Source organism: Carassius gibelio, chromosome A5, assembly GCF_023724105.1.
Source record: "Carassius gibelio isolate Cgi1373 ecotype wild population from Czech Republic chromosome A5, carGib1.2-hapl.c, whole genome shotgun sequence".
NCBI classification, from domain to species: domain Eukaryota; kingdom Metazoa; phylum Chordata; class Actinopteri; order Cypriniformes; family Cyprinidae; genus Carassius; species Carassius gibelio.
In genome coordinates, this window is record NC_068375.1 from 35,612,641 (window position 1) to 35,633,598 (window position 20,958).

Consider the following 20,958-nt stretch of genomic DNA (forward strand, 5'->3'; position numbering starts at 1 on the left):
CCATTAGGACTTATAGTCCAAAAGTGCACATACTTGGAAAAAAAAAAAGATATATTTTACATATTTACTGTTTTATTTTTCTTTAGACAGAAACATAATTTCAAGACCAAACATCCTGCTGATACTGGAAGAGCTCTTGTACGATTTTTTGTTGTCAGCCTTTATTATACAAACATTTTCTCTCTGGAGTCCCTTTGAATAGTCTGTTTCCTATGAGGAGCTCAGTGTGCAGCTTTCCAGAGGACCAGCACGGCTCCATTCAATTCTCTTAACTTACAGAAGTATGAAAAATTGCTTCCATTCTGTTTGAGGACAAAAGCAAACAAACAAACAGAACGCATTTCCCAGCATCTTTCAAGTGTAACTCAACCCTCTGGTTTTTTTCTGCTTTGCATTGCAGAACATTTCTCTTTTTTTTCAACTTAAAGCATAAATTTCTTTCTCCCCAGCTTTTTTTTTTCTTTCACAAGAGTTGAAATCGCTACCAGATGTGGATGCAATCTGCCCCTGTTGCCATGGCGACGGCTGGGTTGTGAACAGGCGTGTAGTCGGTTGTCCTGCCGCTTGATTGTGCTCCAGGTTTTTGAGAGGTACTGTATGTTTTGACTGACACTCCATTTGTCATATCGCCTCCTCTGAAATATCAATTTATCTCCCTATGACCGCAGATGACAGTCATGATACTATTATTGGGGGGGTGGGGGTCCTTGTTTTGTGAATACTTTCTGGAATAACACTTTTTGATTTCTGGAAGAATCGCAGCCTAAATGACTTTTCCAGCTGTTTCAGTTGTCTAGTACCTCTACTACCTAATTTTACTGGGGAAATGATACTGAAATTAATATGTATGTATTCTCATTACTGTAATCTAGACAAAATAATGGTATATTGCTTAAATTTATAAATACATTTTGCCTTTGAAAATTTTTTATTTCTCACTTTTAATGTAGTTTTTATTTTATTTTATTTATTTTTTAAAGGTTTTAAATTGGTCTTCACTTTATTTTAAACAAATACACTCCTAATATTTATTCATTTATTATAATTAATTATTTTAATACAATTTGAGAAATGTTATTTGTTTAGAGAGCGAGAGAGAGAGAGAGAGAGAGAGAGAGAGAGAGATTTATAATTTCACAGTTTTACTTTTCTTAATTTAAAGGGATATTTTCTTAATTTAACTGAATAAACAGAATTTTGTTAGATTCATGAGAGATTGAATTTTTATTTTGTAGCTTTTTTTTAAGGACTTATTTATTTATTTATTTTTGTATCTGTATCTGACTTGTAATAGCCAGTGAAGCCGATATGGAAAATAAATGTAAAAACAACAACAACAGGTCATATACATACTGAAACAAAAGTGTGTATCTAGTTCAGTGTTTAAAAGAAGCTCCATGTCAGCAGGGGCATGACTTGGGAAATGTGTGTCTGGATGCTTAAACATCTCTGGTTTCAATTACAGATCACATGATCTTCATCGCCTGTGTTGCCTTTTGCCCACGAAACCTTGGCTGCTTTCTTCAAGCCCTTTCTCTTTCCAGCTCTTAAAAAACACGACACATGATGCTTTAACTCCAGGGCCGTGTCGCACAGACTTCCTACTATTCCTGTATGAAAGAGGCTGTTGTGTCAGTAGAGGAGCAGTAGAGGAGCTGAGTCCTCTGGGCCCTTCAGAGTTTGATGAGCATATGACCAGCGTCGCAACAGCTACCGCTATGAGAAAAACCTTCCCATGATCCCCTGCTCAGAGCACAGAGGCAGCCAGGAGTCAGCGGAAACTGTAAAAATATGATTTACTGTATAAACGGGAAAATGGATGGGAGAGAGAGAAAAAAAGAAGAAGAAAAAAAACAGATAGCAGATTTTCATTTAGAGACATGCAGGATCATCTTGTAGTGAATGATACCACATTTCTCTAAACAGTGTATATATATATTTTTCTTCTCGGGCTGAGTGATATATTGACCATTTGACATATTTATTGACACTTTTTTTTCCCTTAAATTAACCAACATTATAGATGGGGATTGAATATCAAGATGATTGTGGTGTGCTTTTTATTAATTTTTCCACGAAGTTTCATAAGCCGTTATTGAGCAGTAGGCCAGTTTAACACCTCCCAGAAAATTTAATTAATTTAATTAATTTTACATTTAATTTAATTGATATTTGTTAATAATAATAATAATAATAATACTGTATAAAAAAAAGATTCCAGTTTACATCGATGTCTATTTTCTATATATTTAAATAGGATTTTGTTAAATTCACTTATGTTTTGTAGCCAGACCTGTTTTTTTAAGGCCATATACATTAAATTTGAAAGACTTATTTTGTTACATGGACCCAGAAAAAAACGCTTACAGTTTTGAGCAAAAGTACATTTAAAGAATCTAATCTTATAGACTGTATGTACAAAGTCTTGTCTTTTTTTTGCCTTAGGTGAATTTTATAACATTTATGTTTTTATATATTATATTATATTATATTATATTATATTATATTATATTATATTATATTATATTATATTATATTATATTATATTATATTATATTGAATGTTGAAGGGAGAGACATTTGATATCTGTTCCCTTTTGATTCATGAGCTACAGATTTGCTTTTATTTCAAATACGGTAACTGAACAACAACACATCAACACAGAAAGGCAAAAATCAGGACAAAGAGAATAATACTCCATGTTTAAACGCTGAACCTCTGTCAAAGTTCATGCCAAAGTCAGAGTAGAAAAAAAAAATCTATTATTCATACTCCCATAGTCATACACTGAGGATGGTAATGTTCTGGATTCGTGCAAAAACATGAAAAGTCATTTTTTGTCGTAGGTCCCAAGTAACAGAACAGCAAAACCAGAACATGGGATAACATGCATAGATTTCTCTCAGCAATCTCTCACTAAACTCTGCATCATGCAGTTTATCGTTCATAAAAAACAATAACATCCACAGAGAAATGTTAAAAAGATATTTTGAGAGTAAACAGAAAGATATTTAAACATTAAATCCAAATGTACCTGATGCTTGCACATAAAAAAAGAAGAAAAAAATGTAATCAAAATTGAAAACCAGTTCATTTGACACACAAAAAAGCAAGATATAAGTTGTATAAGCACAGCTTACAAATGAAGGTAAAAATATTATTACAAAATATCTTAGCATGTAGAAAAATATAAGGTACCATATGAGAGAATAGGAGCTACTGTACACCACAATCCAGACTCAAAAATACTACAGACCCATACTGAACATCTAACCCGAGGTTTTCTGTTAAAATAAAACCATCCAGTTTTTTATGAATTCTTTCTGTTGGTGTCATGCTTAAAAAAACTATTTGCAAGTGCTATAGGGTGTTTCAGCTAGTAAGCTTAAAAAACAAACATGCTGCAGTCATGAGCCATTATTGTGTTCATTTTAACCACAGAAAAACATATTGAACTTCCTGTAACTGTATAGTGAAGGCAAACTCTAAAGAATGAATAATTAAGGTAATATCCTTTAAAGGGATACTCCACCCCATAATGAACATTTTGTCATTAATCACAAAGCTTTGCTCATCTGCTGAACACACTTTAAGATATTTTGGATGAAAACCAGAAGGGTTGTGACTGTCCCATAGACTGCCAAGTAAATTACACTGTCAAGATCCAGAAAAGTATGAAAAGCATCATCATAGTCCATCTGCCATCAGTGGTTCAACCGTAACGTTTTGAAGCGACAAAAATACTGTTCGTAATCGAAGAAAATTAAAATAATGACTTTATTTAACAATTCCTTTGTCAACAGTCTCTTCTGTGTCTCTCCACCATGACAAAATTATTGTTTAATAGAGTCTTTATTTTTGTTTTCTTTCGTCACTTCATAGTTTTACGGTTGAACCACTGATGGCAGATGGACTATTCTAACGATGCTTTTCATGCTTTTCTGGACCTTGACAGTGTAAGTTACTTGGCAGTCTATGGGACAATCACAAGCCTCCCGGTTTTCATTCAAAATATCTTCAGTTATGTTCCAAAGATGAACAAAGCTTTATGGGTTTGGAAAGATATGGGGGTAAGTGATTAATGACAACATTTTCATTTCGGGGTGGAGTATCCCTTTAATATGACTGGCTCGTTTAGGCGTTACAATTTTTTTCTTTGGTGGGATAAATAATATTCGATGATAAAAGTTGGTTGCAATAGCTGTATGTATGTGTATATATAAATAATGTACGTCAATTGTTTTTCTTTAAATGCCAGTGAGCACTATAGTAATGCCATAGTTATGCTGTAGAAATGTTCAGTAATGTACAGAAAAGCATGTCAGATTAACAAGGCATAAAATAATTACTAAGTTTAAGAATAATTTAAGTGCTGATTTTTAACGCAAATATCAACAAGTTCAAACTGATTGAAACATTTTCATTTCCCCACCACGTTTTTTTTTAATGGGTTTTTCCTATTTCAACAGGAAGTTTAGCAAGGACTGGATTTTATTGGATAAGATTTTGAATACTCCCCGGTGTACAAGATCCATCCCAGAGGAGATAGGTTGTATAACTACTTGTTTTCTGAACTTTTAAGGCTATAGCATCATGTAAACAGCCTGAACTCCAACATACACAGACTAAAACAAACAGACAAAAAAAAAATCATTATATGGCCTAAAAAAATGCAATGGGTACTTTATGGAAAAAGGAAAAACTAGTGCTAAGGTTCAACAGCAAGAATAGATATCACTCATTTTAAGCCTAAAAAGCATGAAGGTGAAGGACTGATGAACGTGAAAGTTACCTTTAAAGTACCTTTGGTTCATTCTTTATACCGTTGAATACAGTGCTAAATTCAACCTTTCAGACACAAAAACCTGTTGATCACACAATTACGAAAGCATTGAAAAATCTCTTTGGACGTGGTGTAAATGCATATGCAAAATTGAGCATACAACATAAGCTTATTACATTAAATTCAATTACTCTTCCTTTTTAATACTGTACACAAGCCACAACATTGTTTCCGATTCCAGGTATTCAAAGAGTTAACGAGAACCACAATCCTTCAAAATATTAAATCCTACAAGCAGCTTGTCCATTAAAACAAGAAAAGAAAATCCATTAAATTCCTATATAATGTTTAAAGAAAGAAAAAATGTATGTTTATATTCTCAAAAATGGACACACCAATGTGATCAAACATCTATTTGACAGTCTGAGGTGGCATAATGGCCGTCTTTGGAGTGGTTTTGCCTTCCGTCTCCAGTGTTACCTCCTTTCCTTTCTTTCTCGGTGGTTTTTTGATGGGTGTTTTCTTTGCTGTGGTGTCTCCTTCAACTCTGGTCCCATTAACTCCTTGTTTTTCTGGGGTTTTAGGTTCAGGAGTAGAGTCTGAAATAGGAGCCACCATCTTCTGGAGGTTGCCGGAGGTGGGAAGAAGGGGCTTGTTGGTCCCAGTTGCAGACCGCTTAGTCTTTTGAGGAGGGGTGGGTTTCTCTCTGTTGGCTTGAGGTGTCGATACACCATTGGGTTTAATGCCCACAGTGAGACCCTCGTTACGATTAAGGCTTTGGGTTTTTTCCTTCAGCTGAGCCGCAAGTAGCGTGGCGGCCTCAGAGTTCATATGCGGATGCATGATCTTTGGGCTCTTGGGTGGATCTTTGTTGATGTCATTTGTTTTCTTGTCCAAGTGGAAGTTTCCGATCTTCTTCAGGGCGTTCTGGAATGTTCCATTGAGGTGCTCAATGGTATCCGAAGCTTTGTGAGATTTGCTTTTGCTGGGTGATTCAGGTCCATCTGCTTTCTTAGCATCCTGATGCTTTTCATGGTTCTTGCTTGACTTCTCCTTTGATCGCTGCTTCTCATCCACCTTTCCAGAACCTTCTGAGCTGTTCTTCCTATTCTCTTTATGCGGTGATGGAGTCTGGCTTTGCTCTGTTGGGTTGGTTCCAGATGTTCCATGGATCCAAGACACCTTCGGTTTGGTTGAAGGGTCTGGAGGACGAGGTTTCGTCTTCTCTTTCGTCTTCTCCGGTGAGGCGTTGTCCTCCTCCTCTTTGGAGTGTTTGGAAAGGCGGGCGACATGGGCGTAAACAGCTCCTGTGGTTGACTCAGAACCACTGGTGGAGCCCTCGCTGTCTGAAGACTTCAGGAGAGGCTGCTCGCTCCCATCGCTAATGTACTGCTTCATGTCTTTGAGGGATGTGTACTCTCCTGCGTCATCGTCAATGGGGGTCAGTGGTATTTCTTGAACAGTGCTAGAATTTTGCTTGTTACAGCTGTCATTCGTAGTCTCTGAAAAATGCAACAGAAGAATTGAGAAGGTGAGGAGAAAAGTAAAGTCTAGTAAAGTCTTAGTTCTGCTTGTTAAACATCTCAAACTTTATATGAAACATTCTCACTTTATAAAATGAAAGAGAAAACATGTAAAGAAAAAAAAATGGAAAGAATGTCTGACCCCAAAAAGACAATTAGACAGCGGCAGCTCGTCCAGAACGCTGCTGCCAGGATTCTGACTAGAACCAGAAAATCTGAGCATATCACACCAGTCCTCAGGTCCTTACACTGGCTTCCAGTTACATTTAGGATTGATTTTAAAGTACTTTTACTCATATATAAATCACTCAATGACCTAGGACCAAAATATATTGCAGATCACTAGGATCAAGTCAGTTGGAAAAACCAAGGGTTCACACAAAACAAGGGGAGTCCGCCTTTAGTTACTATGCTGCCCGCAGCTTGAATCAGCTTCCAGAAGAGATCAGATGTGCTAAAACACTAGTCACACTTAAATCTAGACTCAAAACGCATCTGTTTAGCTGTGCATTTATTGAATGAGCACTGTGCAATGTCCGAAATGATTGCACTGTATTTTACGTATTCACTGTATTTTATGTAAAATAATTGTTTTATTTTTAACTGTTTTAAATTCATTTTAAATTGGGAAATGGGGGTTGGGAAGTCCATTTTTAAATAATTTCCAAATTTATTTATTTAAATTATATATATATATATATATATATATTTAAAAACAACTAAACGAGCATAGATTTTTATAGAGAGAACTAGAATAAAAGTATAAGGACACCTAAAGAATATTGCATAATTTAGGAAACACTAAAACTGTGCTTTAAGATTAAACCGTTTTCCAGCAATCTCCCTCATCAGAAAAATCTGAGTAACATCCTGAAAGTGCTGCATTTGCTGACTTGGTCATTTATAGCATTTACTGTTTGCATTTTCTCAATGCACGTGATATATGCACCACCCAGAGGGCAACCGTTTAACACAGAATGGGGTAATTTGGTAAAATTGTCTGGAGATTTCTTAACTCCCTTATCTGTTTTCCATGTTGCATAAACAGATGGCTTATCTGCACTAGTTCCTGCTCACCTTCGTGGGGTATGCAGTAAACGGGCCCATCTTCGCTTGTCTCAAAGGAAGAGAAGGACTCCTGGGATGACCATGATGGAGAAGGCTGGTCCACCAAGGAGGGCGGCTCGATAATACTGTTGAAGGTGTTCTCAGGATCGTGGTGGGTGACTAAGGGTTTGGACAAGGGGAAAACAAACAGAGAGGTCAGGTCAGATCAGTGGATGAAGGCTCCCTGGGTTCCACAACACACAAAGGCTCTTTGACAACATATGTGATGAATGATGTTAGGCTCTACAGTCTGAATTAGTGACCGACAAGGCCAAATAGTGGAGCATGGATAATCTGTATGAAAGCCAGCATTGACAGCACATGAGTGAAATACTACACTTCAAAGCACGCTACTGGCTCATAACACCCACTTTCCACAATCCAGTCAATTCTTAATGGATCAGACATGTTAATCCAAATTTTTGCTTATTAAATATCTAGTTTCATTCTGAAATACATCAGTTGCTTAAGTAGTGAAAATGTTGTTTCATTGTGGCTTCAATTGCTAGTAGCTTTTACATTTACAACTACCAGCAAAAAGAGTTACTGCACACAGCGAAAGATTGATTTTCAGCACTTGACAAATACAGGTTGTTTAGTTTAGTTTCTACACTCATAAAGTGAATAACACAATAACTCAAAGACTGAAAAAAAAAAGTGAACTTTCATGTTGAGTTGTAGCATATGTGCTTTAGATCTAGAAAGACTAGATCTTTTGCAATCGGCTTGCAAAGGGCTTCTTCCAACATTCTCCCAGGGTGGAAGAAAAGCTTTACAAGTATATTTGCAAAAATAAACATTTCAACAGCACATAGCAGTGAAACCGCAGAGAATGAAAACTGCAATTTTGGATTTTTGCCTTCAGTGAAACAATTTACATTCCATACTATATACTTTTTCCAAAACAGCTGTAGATGCTGGAAGACCTTTCATGAAATGCCAAAGGAATATCTACTCGCTGTGTACTGCTGATCATTTCACAAGTATTCTGATCATGTAGATTCATGATGCCTCTGTAGGACCATGAAATGGCATGGCATACATGTTAGGAATACATGCAAACAGACACAGTGCTGTTAAAGAGCGATTTACTGACGTCGGACAACTGCTGTCTTGTCAGAGACAGAGACTTAGCCGGTCTGGCTGCCTACTCTGTGCTATATAGGCCTTGGACAACAGTGCATTACTGGGATGTCCCAGCTGCACTAGTCCCCACAGCTGCAGAAACTACTTTGGTGGAGGGCAGCAGGTGGCCTGTCTCTCTAACGCCTCTCCAGAAACATGTTTATAGACTAGGAGTAAAATAAATTTACATCAAGAGGAACATTTGTTCATGGCTTGGTTCTTTACAGTGTTTCATTGGTCTTTGAATATGTGGGAATATATGAGAATATGTGAGAGTTTAAGCACTCACCAAAATTCTTAATATGTAATGTTTTCATTATGTTGTTTTCCTTTTCCTTTCCTTTCCTTTCCTTTCTTTTCCTTTCCTTTTTTTTTTTTTTTGGAATTTATTCTCAATATTTATTTTTGGTTAGATAAAACAACAGTATGTACAGTGTACCATATTATTGTTCAGTTAAATAACCATGAGAGTTTTTAATCAGTATTTTGTCAAATTCAGTGCTTTATATGTATGTGTGTGTGTGTGTGTATAAATATATATATATATATAATATGGTAGTCGGAATTAGCGGAAAAGTTGTGCTTTATTGTGATTGGCCTAAAATTGACTAGATTCTCCTTGCGCAAAAAAAAAAACAAAAAAAAAAAAAAAAAATTTATATATATATATATAATTTTTTATACTTCCTTCTTTTGTTTTAGGAGTGAAATATGACCCAGACTTGTTCTTGACAGGTATTGTGAGAATCATCTAAATACGGCTGTTTGTGTTTTTCCTAATCTGCTCATCTAAATCATTGACAGAAACAATGTAGGTCACAAGAATATGAAGTAGTTAAAACTTTCATTCTGTCATCTGTCATTACTAGCTGTATGTATGAGTAAAAAGGGCTCTAAAACATTCTGTGGTAAATTCGGTCACTTCCTGTCTGAAGAACCCCCAGCCCCCCGCTCACTCTCCTATGAGGGTAGAGTTACAAAGAGTGGGGGAAGAAAAGACAGGGAAAAAAGTGCAGACCTCACTGCTGCAGTCAGCCAGTTAGGATAGCAGTACTGTTGGCTTGCGATAGAAAAAGGAGGACGAAGAAAAAGAGAGAGCGTAAGAGAGAACTCCTCCCATGAAATAAAGAGTTGGAGGGGGTTGGGAAGAGAACGGGCTGGATGTTACATCTGTGTTCGCTTTCGGTTCTTCCACTCATATGTTATCGCAAACCTCAATTGTTTACCAATCATGAGTGAGTGTGAAAAACAGTTTGCATTGATTTTCAGCAGTCCCCAAGTCATTTAGAGCTTTTTGATTTGTCAAGTGATCAGACGCTTTACAAGCATTCTAACTCATTTTTTCTCATAAAGTCTGAGGATGGTTTGTGTTCGAGAGCTTATCTCTTCAGCTAAAGTGCCATCTTCTTATTGCATTTTACTGCTTGCTTGTTCTTTGTTGTCTTTCCAGGATTTTACAGCTTGAGGGGTTTTACTGAAACAATCTGCCGGCCATACTCAACCCTTACCAACAGTGACATTATTGTTTCACAGAGGATTTTTCTTTACTGTGTTCTGATGGCAGTGACTCTTAACTTGTGTAATGTGGTAAATTAGCGTGGTAGCATGTGTCTCTTGGAGGACAGCATGGCTCTGGGCTTTCTCTTGGTCATTAAATAACTAAATAGTGCTCACCCGTGACCGCCTGTTACACATACACTGGGGTATTGTGTGTTTTAATTAAAACTGTGCCATCCTTGTTCTTTGTAATAAGAAATCAGCTCTTGTTCCCCTGATTGTGACCTGGAATTGTTCTTATGATTTGGAGATGACTCAAGATCCAAATGGTTCTCTTTGAAACTTAAGTCACATAAAATGGCATTGCATTACGGCATTATGACAAATATTAGGGCTTTTCTCAAAACTCTTTTTTTTTTTCTTAATTTTTGCATAAATCCTTTGTCAACTGGCGTTTCAGTGTTTTTAGTGGATCTATGAAGTCAGTTCTCCTCAAGTTCACACAGGTGTCTTAGCAGACTAACCACAGTGCAGCGAATCATATTAGGTATGAACATTTTACACATTTATACAATTTACTGTCTAAATACTTTTCATTTTAAACTGATTATCTACTGTTTTATCATATAAAGCCTTCTTCTTGATACATTTTTTGCTTTAAATTATTATTATTATTTAATGCAATGACATTCAGATGTATTCAAGTGTGACTTAAGTGTCATTATTTCTTTCTTTTTTATGTTGATATATACAATTTCATATATATGCAATGCTATTTCAGACATATTCAAGTGCAAGCTAAATGGAAGTAGTTCACTGAAAATTAAAATTGTCATTATTTACCCTCTCCAGAGCCAAATAATATTTTTTTTTCAGAATGCTTTTTTTTTTCTCCATGAAACAAAAGCACACAGTGACCAGGGGCTGTAAATCGCTACCGTAGCTCTAAAATCTCACTTTTGTGAGTCTTGTTTTCTTCAGATATGATACCTAATTTGATGTCATTTTGGATATAAGTCAAGTTTTTTTGGTTTTCTGATTGCAACGTGTAAACTTTGTATATGCACAAATGTAAGATATTTGAGTACTAGAGTTAAAAGTGTTTTTTTTTCTTCACAAAATTAATTTATGACTTCAGAAGGGAAAGTTTTATGCTCCTTTTTTGTTGTTTTGGAAACTTGACAGCCCCAGCATGACAAATAACAGCTTCTGCAATTTGCTAAAATTGTCTCTTGTTTTCCACCGGTTCGCAACAAGATGAGGGTAAGTGAATGATGACGGAGTTTTTATTTTTGTGTGAGCTTTCCCTTAAAAGTGAATCATTCAGATGTAAAAAGCATGGTCTATATTCAATGTGAATTGGTCTAGTTGTTTGACCTCTCTTATTTGTGCATGCTAAAGCAAAACAGCTGTGAAGCTCCACAGCTAAACTAACCCACATTTTTCTATTTAAAAAGTCTAAATCACTTTATTGAATGTTCGGCGGTCCCAACTTAAGATTGCCATGCCTTTTATGATTCAGTCCCTGAGACGAATGCAAGTCCAAAATGAATATCACAAATAAACTGCCTCAAAAAAGTATATGTTTTCATGGCCACTTTAATATTCTCTCTAAAACGGACTTCTGGCAGCTGCAGCCATACAGTTCCCCAACCACAAAAAATACACACAGGGGTTCCATCATGGCAAAAACAGAGGAGTCTTTGATTGGAGAACAGTCAGATCCCAGACGTCTGTTTTAACAAGAAATAGGGAAATGAGGATAGAAATGCAGTGAATAAGAAAACAAATGTCTGTTTGGGACTCGAAGCTTCACAGGGAGCCAAGGGAAATAAAACGTGCACCCAAAGCATTCCATTCAGATGAAACCCTAAAGACTTTGTTTGGGTCAACGCAGAGTGCTTTTCAATCCGACTGAAGCTCCTAAGCAGTAGCAGAACCAAAGGGAATTGCTTGAATTATGATTCCTTCCAAACAGACCCCCCACCCCCCATAAATAAAACCCTATCTGCCTCTGCTCATGCCATTGGCTGAGCCAGAAGCTGATTTGACAGACCACTCAATCAAACGCAACAATGATTTGAAAGCACCACAGAGTTAAGTCATCCAAAAAATGATTTGAGTAAAGGTATGTTTCACCCAAAAATTTTAAATGGTCATAATTTACTTATCTTTATATCGTGAAACATAAAAAAAGGATATTTGGTGAATTGTTTCAGTTAGGGGTGTGCAGTATTTATTTTCTATGACAATATCGTAAATGTTTTAACAACGTACACGCTGACATTATAAAGTATGCCAAAAAACAAAAAAAAACAAAAAAGTATCATGAGAGTCCAAAAGCATTCACTGTGTGATGAAGGACAGACTATACTTCAGTTTTTACGTGTATGCAATGGTCTGCAAACAGTGCAAGAAATGCAAATTTTGCAACACCAGAATAGTATGCACACCATCTGATTTTTGTACACGTGATCCCTAAACCTCAAAAAGACCATTCTCAATTAGAAAACTGGTGATAAGTCATGGTGAAGTCATGGCCTAATGGTTACAGACTTTGACTCCTAACCCTAAGGTTGTGGGTTAGAGTCTCGGGCCAGCAATACCACGACTGAGGTGCCCTTTAGCAAGGCACCAAACCCCCTACTGCTCGCCAGGAGCTGCAGCGTAAATAGCTGCCCACTGCTCCGGGTGTGTGTTCACTGCTGTGTGTGTGCACTTTCGATGGGTTAAATGCAGAGCACAAATTCTGAGTATGGGTCACCATACTTGGCTGTATGTCACTTTAACTGTTTTTTAGATAAGTCTCCTAAATGATGATTACAAAAGATGGATGAATGTCAATAAGGTTTTATGATAGACATAACTATTTTAAACAATATTAGACTTGTTCTTGATATTTTAGATTACTCCGATTTAAACAGTCTCCTGCTTTTTCTTGATTTTTCTAAAGCTTTTGATTCCATTGAATTTCAATTTATTCTTATAGTCCTTGACTATTTATTGGGTTTGCCTCCAATTTAGTTAATACAATTCAAAATTTGTACAATAATATCAATGCTTCAGTCAAATTACAACATGGTACTACTCATTGGTTTAATATAGAAAGAGGCATCCAGGCACATTCAAAATACTAATTTGAAGGGTATCTCATGGCAAATCGATCTTTATTGATGAGCCAACTGGCTGATGACATAACTCTTTCTTTTTTTTGGAAAATAAGAGGCTTTTTTTTCATAATTGGTTTGATAAAAATTTACTTTTAGTCAATCAACTTTTATATGATCGTGGTGTCCTTTTCACTTATGAACATTTTTTATTCATCTAATATATACAAATGTCACTGTCTGTTGAGGCTGAGGGAGATTTGCATCAAAGTAATGCTCTAATATGAAAAGTATGTATACTTGTAATATACTTGTTTTGTTAAACCACTGAAGTCTAAATATCAGGCAAATCATATAAAATGCATCTTTCATCTGTTGCATTGATCTGTTTATTCATGACACATTGACCTAAACCATACGTAATTTCAGATGATGGAAAATGAAGACATACCGAGAACTTTGGGTAGTTTTTGTCTCCTCAGAGGGATTCTGGGAAGTTTGGTGCTGATTCGACTGAATCCGCCGCAGAGGATTATTTTGGCCTTCTTGCTGTTGGTGGAGTTTTCCTGGTCAGGGCTGAAAGAGGAAGGGTGACGTTAGACCAACATTACACTGACTAGAAATGGATCGCATATTGTAGATGTGTGTAAGATTAATAGCCTTCTAGCATAAACGGCATCGAGATTGTATGTAGATATGATGTTCAAATGAAGAAGAAAAAGGAAATCTAGGCTCAGTTGGTCTTTACGTTCTAGTTTTTCAGTCATTTAGAAAAGGTTGGAAGTTTAAGAAAACAGCAGACTGTGATTTCTAGAATTTGAGAGGCTTGTGTTTTCCCGACTGACTGCGGAGAACAGAGGAGGCTTTCACTTCAGCGAACTGTGAACAATTCTGATGACAGGCTTTGTTAAAAGATGATTTTTGCCAGTGGAATAAGAACAGAGTGAGTCTGAGGGAGACACAAAGGACACGTTCACACCTTCGATGCAGAATATGGCTGGTTTTAAATCATCAAATATGGTTACATTCACACAGTGTGAGCAGAACCATTCCAGAATTTTTTTAAGCTGTTATATTAATAATGACAAAACTTTATATATATATGTATGCACCGATACCACTTTTTCAGAAAGAGTCCGATACCGATACTTTCATTTTTGGTACTTGCAAATACCGATACCTGTATTTTCACAGTATTGTACAGAGACAAAATAAGAATCATGTTAGTTGACTTCATTTAGGTAACAGATATTTCATTCAATTCGTTTTACACTTAATTATACCTGTTAAAATGTATTGTATAAGCTTTTGTTACTGTCACTTTTAATTTCAATGGCACATTAGAGCTGCTCCATTGCAGCAGCTCAATACTGTAATCACAAAACATTTTCCCAAAATAATAAAGGGAAGCACTCGTTATACATTATATGAGTGCGCGCATTCTAATTTGGTGATGTAATTTGCGTCACGTGCATAATACGTGGACAAATAAAACCATAATTTTAAAGCAAGCTAAACATGTGCAGCACGCACACTTTTGCATTTGTGCAGAATGAAAGAGACACTTATCCACCTCTTTTTTTTGTCGTAGAAATGGGCGCGGCCATTTGTAAATTCTATGGGTCTAGCTTCTGGTCTCATCTGCATCCACTCCGTCCAGCTATTTTTAACTAAACAAAAAAGTTAGTTTTTCTGCTTGATATTGAAAGTTGGTGTGTCTCATCATATTATTTTAATGTATTATCTAAATTATGAGCACACTGGTTTGTAGTGCAAACCGTTTTACCATTTGCTGTACTGTTATTGTCCTCGTTATTTTCCTATAGCGGCTAATGAACCGGAATTCTCACCCATAGGTTTACTTCTGCGTTGAAGAGAAAGGTGGATAGCGTAGCGCATTTCACACAGTTTGCTAGTTTTACTTTTGCTTTAAACTTGATGTTTAAAATAAATATTGTTTACCCCTATAATTTTGTTTGTTTTAGATTTTCATTTAGTTTTAATCCAAATGCATGCACTAATGGAGCAAATAGCAATCATGATCATGCAACAATGCGCTCTCGGACTCTCTCTCGCTCTCTCTCTTTCTCTCTCTCTCTCTCGCTCTCCTTACCATCATATAACTTTAGCAACTTGTGCACTGTTTTGCCTGTCTGCTTTTGACATATCCGACTGAACTACAAACTTTCTAGTGATGTCTGTAAGATATTCACTCGACAAGCTCATGCATCCGTGTCACTGTGCATGCAATCCACTCAGCACGCTCTGCTTATCAGTTCACACACATCCGCTAAACAGGCGTGAATATTAAATGTTTAACATTATTTTAATTATTTACATGTACTTCATAGACATCCGTAATCTATAATAACTCCATTCAACTCTGTTGTTCTGTTGTCAGTGATTCTTTTTCTGGACACAGCTATATTCACATGCTGTGTGGGTATCAGCTTTTGGTATCTGGGCATATTTACTAGTACAAGTACAGGAGCGCAGTATCGGGCCCGATAACGATACCAGTATCGTTGCATCCCTAAAATATATACATATATATGTCATGGTTTCCACAAAAATATCAAGCAGCCCAACTTTTATAATATGAAATCAGCATATTAGACTAATTTCTGAAGGATCATGTGTCTGAAAACTGGTGTAAGGATGCTGAAAATTCAGCTTTGCATCACAGGAATAAATTATGTTATAATATATTACAATAGAAAATATATTGTATTGTAAAACTATATTACAATTTATAATGCATTTTTTTCAAATAAATGCAATAGAGTTGAGAAATAAGACCCAATCTTTTGAACAGTAATGTGTTTGAGTTCAAACTAGTATTTCTGATTATTTAGCTAGTGAAGGATATATCTGACACTGTAAATACTTTTCTAATGTTCTTTACATTTTCTTGAATTTAAAAGTGAAGTATATAAGTTCTGCTGTATTCAAAGTAGTTCTACCTCAACTCATGCTACCGGTTTAGCCATTTTTTTTCATCCAACCACTCAAATAATGAAAGGATCCTATTTATAAATGATTGGAATTCATTAACAGACACATTCACCTAACAAATCTGAGGTTTACAAAGCATCTGTGAATCCGAAGGAGAGTTGTGAAAGTCCATTTTACATGGTTCTTGAATGAGGCCTTATGTTTAAACTCTTCCTAAAATCTAAATTACTGACTTCTAACTTCTAATCAGAAGGTGGGGATTTAGTTAGAACTGGACTGAGAAACTTACTTGCGGTTGTCTTTGTTGTTACAGAGGAAGCAGCAGCACAGCAGAGAGAGAAGAACCACCAGCAGGAATGTCACCAGCGTTCCCGCAGCTATTACTCCCATCCGCTGATTGGGATCTGAGAAAAAGAGAGACCGAAGTTGAGTAAAGTTTGTAATTTACCACAAAAACTCAAATGTTCATTCAGTTGTTTTATTTAAGACAGACTTTTCAGCCGTTCAGTGAAAACATGGCTGCACAAAAGTTAACCAATTCTGTTAATGCAAAAAGCAGTTTTGTTTTGCCTACTCAACAAATCTTATGAATTTTTAAAGAGACATAAACCCTTTTAGTCTTCTTAAGATGGTGATACTGGTGACTATGGAAGATGATAGTAAATTATCTTCATAATTACCCTGCACAACGGTGCAACTGACCAATCAGAATCAAGCCTTCCAAAGAGCCGTATAATAATTTCAGATCTTTTCTAATTGATACTAAGAATAATTTCATGTTGCATCATTGCAAATGTTGTTTTACGTCAAACAGTTTTTACATTTCCTTAAACTTTGCTTACTAAAGAACATTGTACAGAAATGAATTACCACACCAGTTCAGGAGTTTAACAGCTAGCAGTTGTGTCCTGTGAGATGCAGGACTTCTGCCAGTGGCTTCATTGCATCTGTTGCCAACAGGCATTATCACTGGAGCATGAAGTGTGGCCATTTGGCTCTTCCATTCATAAACAAAGACAATGTTGGGATTCTTAATTTAGCACTGGTGAGGATGACAAAATGAGGGTGAAATAATTACTGGCCTTGGATAATCCAGAAAAAAAATACAGTGAAAAAATGGTGCTATGCTATGTGATTTTTATATTTACACAAATTAAAAAAGTCCAAACTATTTATGTAATACACAGTTTATCAAAGGCATTTGTTTATTCAAATCTGTGTGGCCATTGTACTTCAATTTTAAAGGAATACTTTACCCAAAAAAAAAATAATCTAAATTCTAAAAAATCTAAGATGCTAAGCGTCTGATGCATATGGTACACAAAAGTGGAAATACTTCAGGAGTGTCGAAGTCATCATTGTATTGGTTCAATTCTACAGAATTTTCGCGAGATATGTGTGTCGTGTTCTTTAACGTTCCACCTGGAAACCCAAACCCTTTCACGAAAGAAGAAAGCTGTAGTATTTACAACTGTGATGTTGAGCGCTTATCAGGGTTAGACTAAACGTTGGATTTTAAAATACGTCCATTTAAAAAAAAAAAAAAATTACGCACTATTATGTTGTGGTGAACTTTCCACGCCTTGAAAAGTGAAGATGAATGAAACGAACTGTGATTGGTTGTTTGACATGTCGAGCAAATGGCCTCATGGGCGGCCCTTGGCCAATGAAAGCTTCCATGAATTCCAGACCTTCAGCTGGGTGCCGTCAGAATGAGAGTTTAAAGAGCTAATAAAAATATCACAATAATCAACAAGTAATCCACACCACTCCAGTCCATCAATGAACATCTTGTGTAGCGTAAAGCTGTGTGCTGGTACGAAACAATTCCTTCATTAAGGCATTTTAATTTTAAATCATCACTTCTGGCCAAAATGTGAGTCCACAATCCATATCGCTTCCTCCAGTGAAAAGTCCATCACCTGTTGTCCTCACACATCACAATCCACCAACATATTTATTTAGACCCGTTTAGGACCGTTTTCACTTGTAAACGGTGCTTAATCTGTGACTATCTCTCCTGATTCTGACGAGCAAACCTCTTCGCTGGAGAAAGGCTTAATATTATGGATAAAGGCTTGTTACAATATAAAGTTAGAAACATCTTGATGGATTTGTTTCTTACAAACATGCAGCTTTTGATGTTAACTCAGGGACTGGTGTGGTGTGGATTACCAGTGGATGATTGAGATGTTTTTATCAGCTGTTTGGACACTCATTCTGACGGCACCCATTCAGTGCAGAGGATCCACTGGTGAGCAAGTGATGTAATGCTATGTTTCTTTAAATATTTTCCTATGATGAAACAAACTCATCTACATTTTGGATGGCCTGAGGGTGCATACATTTTTAGCAAAAGTTAATTTTTGAGTAAACTATTCCTTTTTGCTCAAAATAAATGATTTTCAGCTGAACCCAAATATTCCTTTCATAATATTTCTTGTGCAAACATTTGCTACTCAAAAGCCAACTGAAAACAGTTCAAGCATAATAACCGATGACAACTTCTTTGACTCTCTGTTTGTACTCTAGATTCTGTCAGTGTGGAGCTCTGACCGGGTCTAGTGTGGGGTGTGGGCCTCATTGAGGTCGGCCACGATGACATCATTACTGCTTTCTCACTCAGGTCCCTGTGAAACCTCTGCTGACCCAAACCTTTTCTAGTTACTGTCTCTCTCACTCTCTTCCTGTAGTATTTCTCTCAGCTGTGTGAAACAACCTCAGCTCTCACTAACTCGACGAGAGGGCAGGAAATGAGCCAAAAAACACAGCCATAAAAATAAGACACCACTCTGGAAACACCATCAGGGCCGCCATGTTAAACTGCTGCTGTCTACGGCTGTGACCTACATAGTGAGGACTATACAGGCATGTTACCAATAGCAACTGTGTTTTTATTTGCCCGCACATCAAGTTATTCATAGTTTTTTTTTTAAGAAAAACAAATGATTTTTACCACATTCCTAAATCCAGGAATAAACTTAATCCAGTAATATTGAAGATTATGGTGCATTAAAGTTAATGAACTTTATAAATACACTTCTCAAATGAGCAGTGAGTAATGACTTGAATTTCGGGTCTAACACAAAGTAATCAAATGGCTTTGACGACTTTGCATAAAGCACATATATATGCTTTGCCAAAAATACATGTTTTTTTTTTTTTTTTTTTTTTATCAGCATCCTAGCTACAAATGTTATGTTCTGTGGACGATTTTATTAGGTTATTAAAAATTATTTTCCTTGGCAAAAATATATTAAACATAATCAGACTTCTTTTCAGAGCATACATATAGGAAATAAATGTATTTTTCTGACCACATTGGCAAATATTTCGTTTTAAGCATAAAACTAACAAAACTTTTGCTTAACACAACAAAAATGACTTGTCAAAGTGGTAAGAAAAATATGGAAACACTTTTCTTAAAGACTTTATAAATAATGTATTATTAAAAATTAGTTTTCCTGCATAAATTTTGCCTTGTAATACACCTTATAATGCATTATATGATCTCATGAATAATTGTATCCACATTTAATATAATAAGACTCATCTATTCATTTCTAAACCTTTAGAAAGTATAATTCTTTAAAACATGACAAACAAACCTTCAAATATTATAACATATTTTAACTTTGATTACAATTATTTATGCAAACATATAATGCAACACAATGTACATTATGAATACCTTATACTTAAATGCATTATATATATATATATATATATATATATATATATATATATATATATATATATATATATATATATATATATATATATATATATATATATATATATATATTTATTTATTATTATTATTATTATTATTATTATTATTATTTTGGATGTTTTATTTGAAAGCAAAACAACTTTAATGGCTAAGAAACATTTTTTTAAAGACTTTAATGGTATTTTAAAGTTTTTCGTCTTGTTTGAACTTCTACTTTTCTTCTCCTTTTTGCGCACCATTGACGAAAACTGTTTTGCCTGAAAAAATCAGGATGGCTGTAATACAATGCAAATTGCGTATAATGATCATGACGTGATGTCAAGCTGCATTTACTGTATTTAAACATTTCATTCCACTTTTAGTAACCGACGTGCTCACAAATACCTAGTGAGTCAAAAGGTTGAATCTTGAGTTGACCTTGGTGTCAACTGGACAGCTATTTCCCCCCTCCCCTTTACGTAATGGAAAAAGTGACTAATGTTGGACCCCACAAGTATGTCTCAACACTTTAGGCTGTGTCTCCATAGCAAATTAAATAACAAAAAGCTTTGGGAAGTTACATTTACTTTTCCCAAAGAGAGTTAGGAAGGGTTTCTTACATAAGTTGCAGGCCCCTGACACTGGGTTGCAGTTCTTGTCATGACAGGGACAGGTCTGGGCACAGTTCACTCCGAATTGACCAAACTCACAGGTCAGGTTGCAGCTAAAATGAAGAGAAATACCAAGAGCACATAAAAAACAGTGCTGAAAAGAATCAGTATAAGCACTGTGTACATAGCAACATGAGTTTCCAGTGAAAATGGGACAAGGCAGTTACAGGCAATTATGTTGATATTGGAAATACAAGAACAGGGAAGAGGAATTGAGCATTTTCAGTGAATGAAACAAGAACAGCTTTTCTCATTTAAAGACTCTGAACTGAAACTGACTGAATATTTAAAGTGTCTTTCTGATAAAAAAAAAAAAGAAAATAAATAAAAAAAAGAAAATAGGAACAAAAAAAAAATGAATCAGTAGAATTCTTATTTAAATGTAGTTGATACTTGAATCCAGCAAGGATGTGTTTATTTGACCAAAAGTGAGAGTAAAGACATTTTAGAAAAGAAAGTATTAAGAAATAAACAGAAA

General features: G+C 35.7%; 1 protein-coding gene across 1 annotated transcript in view; it reads right to left on the reverse strand.

Annotated features, from left to right (window-relative positions):
• Nucleotides 1-2,589: 2,589 nt before the first annotated feature.
• Nucleotides 2,590-20,958, reverse strand: part of LOC128014200 (scavenger receptor class F member 2-like) — a 28,608-nt gene continuing 10,239 nt past the window's right edge. Inside the window, exons 7-11 of the mRNA XM_052597573.1 lie at nt 20,430-20,533; nt 16,387-16,501; nt 13,594-13,718; nt 7,384-7,533; nt 2,590-6,285 (exon numbers count right to left, since the gene is read on the reverse strand). Coding sequence (XP_052453533.1) covers nt 5,195-6,285; nt 7,384-7,533; nt 13,594-13,718; nt 16,387-16,501; nt 20,430-20,533 — 1,585 coding nt within the window. The 3' untranslated portion in view covers nt 2,590-5,194. The remainder of the gene's footprint in view (nt 6,286-7,383; nt 7,534-13,593; nt 13,719-16,386; nt 16,502-20,429; nt 20,534-20,958) is intronic.